Raw genomic sequence first — 9,199 nt, forward strand, 5'->3', positions numbered from 1 at the left:
GGGCCACTCGAACGGTTTTTGGCTCTGAGTTCATGGTTGAAGTTGTTGAGTTGCTTGAAGCTTTGACCAGCCGGAGAGGGCCTGGGTGATTACGTCATCCCGCACTTCAACGTCAAACTAGAATAACGAACCTTACGGCTACCTGCAGAGCAACGAGTTTGACCAGCGGTGATGCCTGGGGAATCAGCGGGGAGGCGTCGACTCCTGACGGTTACCAGCTGAAAGGAACACAGTTGTTGATATTTGTGGGGAGTTTATGTGGGATCGACTTCTTCTAATTGCCTGAAGGGTCAACTTGGGGGAATTTTTGTCGTTGTTTGAAGAGCAAGGTAGGTATCAAAAACATGTAGTTACCTCTTGGATTGCTTTAACTGCTACATTTACGGCCTTATGATGGCTGCTCATGGTTGTTGGCAAATGATAAGTTGATAGATAAAAAGAAAATTTAAGTGTCTTTTATCTTCCCTAACTACTGAGTTGCTGGAATAGTAAAGTTGTTTTATCTTTTCACGGGGTTTCTAAGCCATTGCATTGCAGTTGATAGAAGATCTTTAACTAAAATATAGGGTTAGCCAGGCTGCAGGCGCCTAATAGTCGCTCCCTAAGGCCCTTAAATCTGCAGTTAAAGAATAGCGAGCGAGTCGCTTACTAATGTTCCAAGTTCCGCCAATAGTGCCATGCCAACCGTATATGTTTGTTCCTTCGTTCTTACATCCATTCGCTCCGGATTTCGATTTCAATGCATGTCAACCAGAATCTCTCCGTTCAACATCAATTAAACCACAGTTATCTTTTATGTTGATCGGCCAGTAGGTACCTGGTTGAGGCGAGGGGTTTGCCGATGCTATCGTGACAGCGTTCACAGTCCAGGATACATTCTGAAGATCCCTAGACGCGCCAGGTATGTGTAGTGCGGGGAACCTATTGTATGGAATGATATTTGCTGGTTTTATCACCCACTTACTTCCTTTTAGCCGTGAAGATGTTGGATTCAAATATCAGCTACGGTGAGTAGAGGCGGGGCAGGTTTATTAGCTGCCTATTGTCCTGTTGACCTCATGCCGTCCTCATTTGTTCTGACGGAAAGTGAATTGTTTGCTTTGGAATAGATGAAGCTGTTGACAGTCGCACGCCGCTTCTGTCTGCCCTTCAATCGGCTTTATCTCATCGCCCATCTGTGCACTCAACTTTCCCCATGTCCAGCAAGCCGAACATGGCGTCTCATCGTGAGGATGTTGAGGATCAAAAGGGCAAGGTTAACGTTGGCCTTCTCGAAGAGATCAGTCCCGAAGCCCAGCTTGCAACCATCGCAGAACATGAATTAGATATCCGCACGGCACTGAAGCTTTATCCCCAAGCAGCTGCTTGGTCCTTCTTTTTCTCTCTTGGGGTAATCATGACGGGCTATGACCCTCAGGTCATTGGGAATCTCTATGGAGTTCCTAGATTCCAAGAAGATTTCGGATATCTGTTCAAAGGGAAATGGATAATCTCTGCTGCCTGGCAGTCTGGTCTCAGGTCAATAATATTCTATACTACCAAATCCTCTAATATCTAGGGGGAGGGATGCTTATTCAGTGTCTTAATAAATAGTATGGGAAGTCCCATAGGCCAAGTTGTAGGCTCTCTAGCCGCTACATATCCGATGGAGTGGTTTGGTAGGAAGAAAACTTTTGCAGTATGCTCTCTGTGTATTCATCAGTGTGTTAGAAGGCCATGCTGAATTGCTTTTGCTCTTCCTGTAGGCTTGCGTCGTCATTACGACGAGCTGTGTCTTCATTCAGTTCTTTGCACGCTCCTTAAAAGTATTGATCGTTGGTGAGCTCCTTGGAGGTCTAGTCTTGGGATCGTATGCGGTCATTGCTCCCGCCTATGCTTCGGAGGTTTGCCCCGTTGCTCTACGTGGTATTTTGACTGCATACGTGAACCTCTGTTTTGTGATCGGCCAGTTTACAGCAAACGGGATTTCTGCCGCAACACACGGGCTAGACAACCACTGGGCATACAGTGCCCCTTTTGCGACTCAATGGTTTTGGCCAGCCGTAATCCTTGCTGGGCTCTTCTTTGCCCCTGAGAGTCCATGGTGGCTCGTCAGGAAGGGGAGGCTGGAAGACGCCGAAAATTCACTTCGAAGGCTCGCAGTATCGACAGTTGACGTCAAACCAACCTTGGTAAGTTTATCTGTGCCAAACTCAGTGCATTAGGACATGTCCCTGAAACCTTGTCTAGGAAGTGATTATCGAAACCGATCGCCTTGAACAAGAGCTGGAAGCCGGAACTACTTTCCGTGATTGTTTCAAGAGATCCAGCCTTCGCCGCACCCAGATTGCCATCGGTGTATACAGCATTCAAGTTCTCGCCGGAATTTATCTCATTGGATACTCCAACTACTTTTTCACTCGTACGTGATAGTTACCTACACTTCACGCAGGCTGAGAAGTACTAATGCTTAATCAATAGTGGCTGGTCTCCCTACCGATGATGCATTCAATATGGGTGTAAGTGTCCTGTTTTCCTGCTAAAACCGTAATGCAAACCCTAACCGGCATCCCCAAGGTCGGCTTTCTCGGTGTGGGATTTCTGGGATGCATCTTATCCTGGATTCTACTTGCATACTTTGGGCGTCGGGTGATCTACAGCAGCGGCCTTGCTGGACTGGCAGTTATTCTCTTTATCGTCGGCATCCTGGATTGTGTGCCCAACTATACGGAACGGCCCAAGGTAATTTGGGCTCAGTCTTCCATGATGCTGTTGTGGAATTTTGTCTATGACCTCTCAGTTGGGCCTGTGTGTTTCGTTATTCTATGTGAATGTTCGGCGACCAAACTTCGAGGGAAGACGATCGCCATCTCAACGGCTATTCAAGCTCTCTTCGGCATAGTTATGACGGTTGCGATTCCTTATATGATAAATCCGGATGCTGGGAATATGAGAGGGAAATTAGGGTTCTTTTTTGGTGTAAGTATAGCCTTTGCATTGTGCGCTGCTCTCGAAATGTCGATTCCACCTTGCTAACCGAGATTTTATAGGGATTGGCTGTTCTTTGTTTTATATGGACTTATTTTTGTGTCCCTGAGACGAAAGGGCGGACTTATGAGGAACTTGACATCATGTTTGAAAGGAGGGTTCCTACAAGGGAGTTCAAGAACTACAGAATTCTCTAGAGAATAGAGAACATGCTAGGGCTATGAGAAGATATTAAAAAAATAAACCCCTATCTAGGTTACCGCTTCAAATACACGTTACCTGGATACCTTCTTCTCCAGCTTGTTTCCAGACGACTGAGTATCTATCGACCCTCAGCGGTTTAACATTATGCTTTGGGGGTATATAAATAAGAATGTGAAGAAAATCTTGTCCCATTACGTAAAGTTTGCCCTTTACCTTGGATTCCAGATTATGACCAGTTCGCTTTACATCAGCGTCACTCAGGACAAACAATCCTACAAAATCCAGCGTCGACTGAGGAGTCTCGAGCCCCCTGTCACCGACTTGCTTATTAGTTAACTAGGTCACAAGAATCAATATCGTCGACGTCAACAAGGGGGTGACCTGCGATTAAACCGAGTTTAAACTGCCAGGACAACCGGAGGATGGGCAAATTAGAAGCAAAGAAATGGTGCGTAAGACCTTTGTTAGGAGGACGGTTGGACAAGAAGCACAAGCATGAGAGATGTGGTCATTTTTTTGGCCTGTGGTGAGTTGGGGTGCTACCATTGTAGGACAAGATTTGGACTGTGTCGTGTGAAGATTGTTTTGTTAAAATCTTCCATCATCAAAATGACACAGGTTGTCTCTGGAACTTGAGTCTTTGTAAATTGGGAATGATGTGTGGGCGAACTGCATCTCTCAATCAATGATAAAAGACCTTGTAACTACGTAAACAAGTCTGTGACAAATATCTCAATAATAGCACAAGGAGTCCACAAAAAGATGTAAAGTTTTAATGGGAAAATTATGTCTTCTGTGAAGATTTCATTCCCACTATATTTCCCCCTTTCCATTCCCAGTGATAATAACAACAATCTGAATATCTCTTTTTATCTCGTCACATCATGATAGATAATTTTCAAAAACAAAGGAAAAACAAAAGGAGTGTGTATAGGTATGTTGGAAGACCTGATATGACGCGCCAAATCACCCCAACTTCCTGGGAGGACTTCATTGTTGTCTATCCACCATTTCCCGTTCTATAATTGTTTATTTAAAGCCCCCACGGATCGTCGTTCGAACCCAAAAAAAAAAAAAAAAAAGGTTTCGATAGACGAATAAATGCTGAGTAGAGAGAAGAGAAAACCACCGTAAATAAAATAACACCATTTCTGCGTGCCTTTTTTGCCGTTTGTTTTGTCGCATGGTTGTTTTAATTGCCGATGCGATATTTAATGCCCCTTAACTACCTATAGCCGCTAAAGAATCAAAAGGACGAATTCAAACAAAATCGAAAACGGTAAGAAAAGAAGGGGAGGGGGAAGGGGGGGAGGGAAATAAAAGAAACCCTTATGCAACGCGACGTGGGTATACAAAAATATTAAAAAAAGGTGGGATTAACGATCAGTAGAAAAACCGAAGAAAAATAAGGAAATGGAAATGAAGAAAAGAAAAGAGAAGTAAAGGTGATTGGGTCTAAATCAAATCCTCTTTCTCGACAGGATGGCCTAAATGACAAGAATTTGGGCAATGACAGAGGGCACCGACGACAATTATATGACTGTCAGGATCGATGAATTTCGGCGACAGTCTCGTTGTTGCCATGCCCGGGGATTTCTGGGTGTTTGGATCCGCCCTTGTTGCCACCATCATCGTCCAAAGCTATCCTCACCTTCGAGCTGATGGACGCGGACCACCTGCGCGAGGTCAGGGGTAGGTGGTATTTAACAACGCCCCGCACGATCAGTTCAAAGGGATGTTGCAGGACGCGTTCCCAGCGGGCCGTGCCGCCCTCTTCAGTTTTGTTTCCTGGCTTCGCCAGCCGTACTTCACCAACTGAGCAGGATGGCAGGTGCTTCCAGGGGGAAGATTCGAAAGTTAGAGGAGAATCGAAATGGAAGATGCGACCGAGTAACATTGTCTGTGGATCAACAGAAGGGTCTTCGAAAATGGGATTATCGTCCTCGTCAGTTCCTTCGTACGAATCGCGTAGTTTGGTGTCGTCTGCAGATGCGGTGGGCTCCTTCAACGAACTGATCAAGCGGGCCCTCGTTCTGCTATCCTTTGTCCGCGGTACTGGCAGAGGTAATAGATCTGGGCGAGGATCAGAATCCCGCCAGAACGACTCGCTACCAACAAACCTGCTCTTGGCGAATATATTGACATCCATATCGTTAATGGTAAGCGACATGATATTAGGATTGACGGCTTGCACCTCGAGGCCAAACATGATTTCTTGCTCCGAGGCCAGGACGTTTTGGATCTTCCGGACATGCACATGCACAAGCGGTTTCATGAGACCGACGACGAGAGTAGTCACTCCCCCGATGCAAATTAATAGGAAAACCATTAAAATGGTACAAAAGCCGTACCGTCCTAAACAGCTGCGCTGGCGTTCCTCCATATATTCCATCTGACGCAGACTGGCACTGTTGGGACGGTGACCATGGCGACCGCGGCCCCCACGCACAGACCCAACAAGCGGCGCTCGTTCATCATCTGCGCCTTCACCATCGAAATCGTAGCCATAGGTGTCCCCATTCTTTTTGGGGCTTCCAGTCATACGATAGCCATGGGCGCTGCGGTAGGTTTGTCTACTACCGTTGCTGACATTATGCCTCGAGGACTTCGGACTCTGGGATACAATAAAGGGAGACGGATCAAGCACAGACGCATGACCACTCCTACCATGCCGGCCAATATGAGAATGGCGTGAGGTATGGATATGTCCATTAGTTCTTCCGCTGCCTCTACCGCCAGACAGGTCTCCTTCTCCATCCAAAGTCCCATACCCAGCATTCGTGAACTTCATACTCCTCTTGCCAGTAATGCCTTGGTCCCTGACGCCATGTCGTGTGCGTCCCCCGTACTGATCCAATTGGCTAGTCATTGACGTAGTGCTGGGGGTTCTCGAGTGATATCTGTGTTGCCGAGCAGGATGAGAATCTGGAGGATTTGACTCGTAAACGAAAGTTTCCGCAGAATCTGAAGAATCGACCTCATCGACAGCACTTGCAACTTTGGCCTCAAATATATCGGCCTTGGACGAAACTAAATGGGAATTTCAGTTAGCCATCAAGAAGAGCCAGATGGTAACAAAGGCATAAATAGGTGTGAACAAACCTGTGCCGGCTGGAAGTGCTGTCACCTTGCGCGCTGATTTCTTCTTCTCTTTCCTTGGTCGAATAGTTTCGTCGCTTGCTTTCAACCGGATGCTCCCTCCAACATCTGCTCTTCCAGAAACGCCTCGTTCGCCTGCACCACCGCCAAGAGCTACTTGCGGTACGGAACTGACTGTTTCTGCCTCGATGATCATGTTTCTAGCGGATGCATCACCGGGTTTCCCTCGCGCGACACTGAGAGAGGTAAACGAGCGCTTTGAGATAATATCACCCGGCCTCGTGTTGGCCGAAGCTACCCTTGACTTGCTTTTGTTCCCACCGCTGTCGCTTCCACTTTCCATACCAGTTTTCGCATTCCATGGTACATTTTCCTCCACATTTTCCTCCCTAGTCTGAATTACGGGCGACGATGTCGAGGCGTTGGTTTCTTGTACCGTTTCTAACGTCGATCCGGCCACGCTAGCCCCTCTATTCAAAGAAACTCGTGAATTTTGGCGAGTGAACTTATCAGCTTCCTCTTCTGGTGCATTTTCACCTTGCGCGGCATCAGCAGTCGGTGCAGGGTTTCTCTTGATGGCCATATTTGCCGTGGTGATGTCGTGATCTAGTCGTTTTGACGAAGCGTGAGAGACATTGTTACGCGACGAGAGGACTGACGGGGGAGGTGATATGAGTCTGGGCGATATAGGCCATTGGGGTGATGTGTCGTCATGCCTCTGGGGCATGTTATTAGACTTGCTGGGACGGGGTAAGTCTGTTGGTAGGTCAGAGGAGGGCGGAGGCAGCTGCGGTTTGTTCACATTGGAGTGTTTTCGTGGGAGAGCAATAGCGGAGGATACAAGGGCATGCGGATTCAACGAGCTCCCCGGACCACGAGTTGGACTCAGTTCCTGACTATTTTTGCGCGATCGGGATCCGGATCTTGACACTGTAGCGGAACTTATCGATCGAAGGGGATAACGGGTGGGAGAGGTCTCACGCGATGAAGAAGCTGAGTTGGCTGAAGATACTGGTGCGGATCGTCTGGAAGAGTTATGTCTGGTGTGATAAGACATGCTCACTACTGGAGTCTGGAGCACTACGGGCGAGACAATAGAGTCGGATTGAGAAGGACCTTGCACATCTGGGCTAGAACTTGTTCGCGTGGTCGATGTGCCCCCACCGTGGGCCAGCGCATTGTTGACATCAGCCGGCATATTATTGGAGTGCAAAGGGTTGCTCGACGAGGAAGCCATGGACGAGACGACAAAGTATGGAATCAGGTTTTCAACCAGACCCAAATTACGGATTGGGCTGAATTTGCAGGGACCAGCCTGCACACTGGTTCCGAATTCACGTAGTGCACGTTACACGACCGGGGTAAAAAATAAAATAAATAAATAAAAAAAAGGAAAAGGAAAAAGGAAAGAAAGAAATAGAGAAAGAAAAACAGGCTAAGAATTGACAGGAAACTTCATCGTGTGTCCGGAAAAAAACGTCACGTTAAGGTTCATGAAAAGTACAAAGGATAGCCCGTCGCTGTACGGAATAGGTGGTAAGTCGTGATATGGAAAGTTGGAAGTTTAGATATCTCGTTTGGAAGACGTCGTTGGCCGACTGAGAACAGTGGCTGAAGCCGAACAGAGTGGAGAGTTCCTCAGTTGATTGAAAGTTTTGCCGACAGTTAATTATTTGTTGTCCCCAAAATTTTATTATTATTCCACAGCTTTCGGTGAGTTCGGGGAGGAACGCAAAAAAAATTACTTGAGTATACTAGGCACTTCGTAAATAGTTGATCCAATTGTTGAAAGGTTTTCCTTTGCTTTTGGCGTGCGCGGGACGTACCGCGTTCCTGGCGTTCCAAAAGAATTCCTAACAATTGCTGTTCCGTGGCTGTTTTCTTTTCCCTCTAGGCACACTCCCGTTTTGGCTTCCTTTCCCAGATGCCGTGGCGTGATCACTTTTCATAAAGTAGTGTTGAGCCCTATGGATTTGAAAAATCACAGATTCACGGGTGAAGGAGCCTTGTCGAAGCTTGCCTATTACTGCAGGTAGCACGGAGCGAAAACGAGCTGGCGGGTCAAGACCAATGGAGGGCGCCCACTTAGAAAGCCCAACGAAGCCGAGCGAACACGAAAATAGCAATAATGGGGTCACATTCAACAAAGACTGCAACTTGACAAGGGTGTGGATGTTCCAGGTAACACAGGCGCTGAGTAATGATGCGGTGGTCCAGTGAGCGAGAACGATTCAAGAGGGCGAGGTGGAATCAAAGGCCAATCAAACCTCGAGAGAACTTGGCTAGTTGACTGGGGCCGTTTTGGTGAACCGGGGTAGACCAGCAAAGACAGTGGCTTAAGGAGCAAGGAGGGGATTGGAGGGAGCCAGATTTCGAGCCTGAGACGGGGAGGCGGTAGAGATGATGGAATAGACACAGGGGAGAGGGGAGGAGAGCAAGGAAAATGTTGGTAATGAACTGGATGAAGGGTATGAAGTCGATGAAATGGATGAAATGGATGAAATGGATGAAGGGGATGAAGTGGATGAAGTGGATGAAGTGGATGAAGTGGATGAAATGGATGAAATGGATGAAGTTGGCGAAGAAGTTATCGATGGTTGGATGATGTTGGTGACTGAGGTTGAAAAATACCCGATCGGGCAAATCACGGTAAAGTGAGGTAATTGAGGTAACTGAGGTAATCGAATGGCCGTATCTTACGTACGTATTTCTTCTGTTGTTTTGTAACCCGGGTCAAAAGGCGGTGACGGTACACGTGACGCCTGCCCGAAAACACCGCAGCATTCGCAGCTTCTCGCAGCTTCCCATGGATTGGCCGAAGCTTCCAGGCATGAGGAAGGAAGCACACGTTGCCGCAACAACTAAAACCCAACACCCAATTGTCAGTAAGACGCCCAACCGCGTAATATCCAACCACATTCATACCTAA

The 9,199-nt window shown here is 47.3% G+C and overlaps 3 protein-coding genes across 3 annotated transcripts; 2 read left to right on the top strand and 1 right to left on the bottom strand.

Moving 5' to 3' along the window:
* Positions 1-1,195: 1,195 nt before the first annotated feature.
* Positions 1,196-3,164, top strand: PADG_05247 (uncharacterized protein; the record flags this gene model as incomplete). The annotated part of the gene is made up of 7 exons (XM_010762353.1): positions 1,196-1,518; positions 1,594-1,678; positions 1,746-2,171; positions 2,230-2,401; positions 2,461-2,498; positions 2,557-2,958; positions 3,030-3,164. 7 exons carry the CDS (start codon positions 1,196-1,198, stop codon positions 3,162-3,164), a joined length of 1,581 nt encoding a protein of 526 aa, XP_010760655.1.
* A 1,550-nt stretch (positions 3,165-4,714) lies between these two features.
* On the bottom strand, positions 4,715-7,507 carry PADG_05248 (uncharacterized protein; the record flags this gene model as incomplete). Its single annotated transcript, XM_010762634.1, has 2 exons — positions 4,715-6,201; positions 6,274-7,507. The coding sequence occupies 2 exons, from the start codon at positions 7,505-7,507 to the stop codon at positions 4,715-4,717; spliced, it is 2,721 nt and encodes a 906-aa protein (XP_010760936.1).
* Positions 7,508-8,754: 1,247 nt separating this feature from the next.
* On the top strand, positions 8,755-9,199 carry PADG_05249 (uncharacterized protein; the record flags this gene model as incomplete). The annotated part of the gene is made up of 2 exons (XM_010762354.1): positions 8,755-8,919; positions 9,011-9,199. 2 exons carry the CDS (start codon positions 8,755-8,757, stop codon positions 9,197-9,199), a joined length of 354 nt encoding a protein of 117 aa, XP_010760656.1.

This window comes from Paracoccidioides brasiliensis, assembly GCF_000150735.1.
Source record: "Paracoccidioides brasiliensis Pb18 unplaced genomic scaffold supercont2.6, whole genome shotgun sequence".
Taxonomy (NCBI): domain Eukaryota; kingdom Fungi; phylum Ascomycota; class Eurotiomycetes; order Onygenales; family Ajellomycetaceae; genus Paracoccidioides; species Paracoccidioides brasiliensis.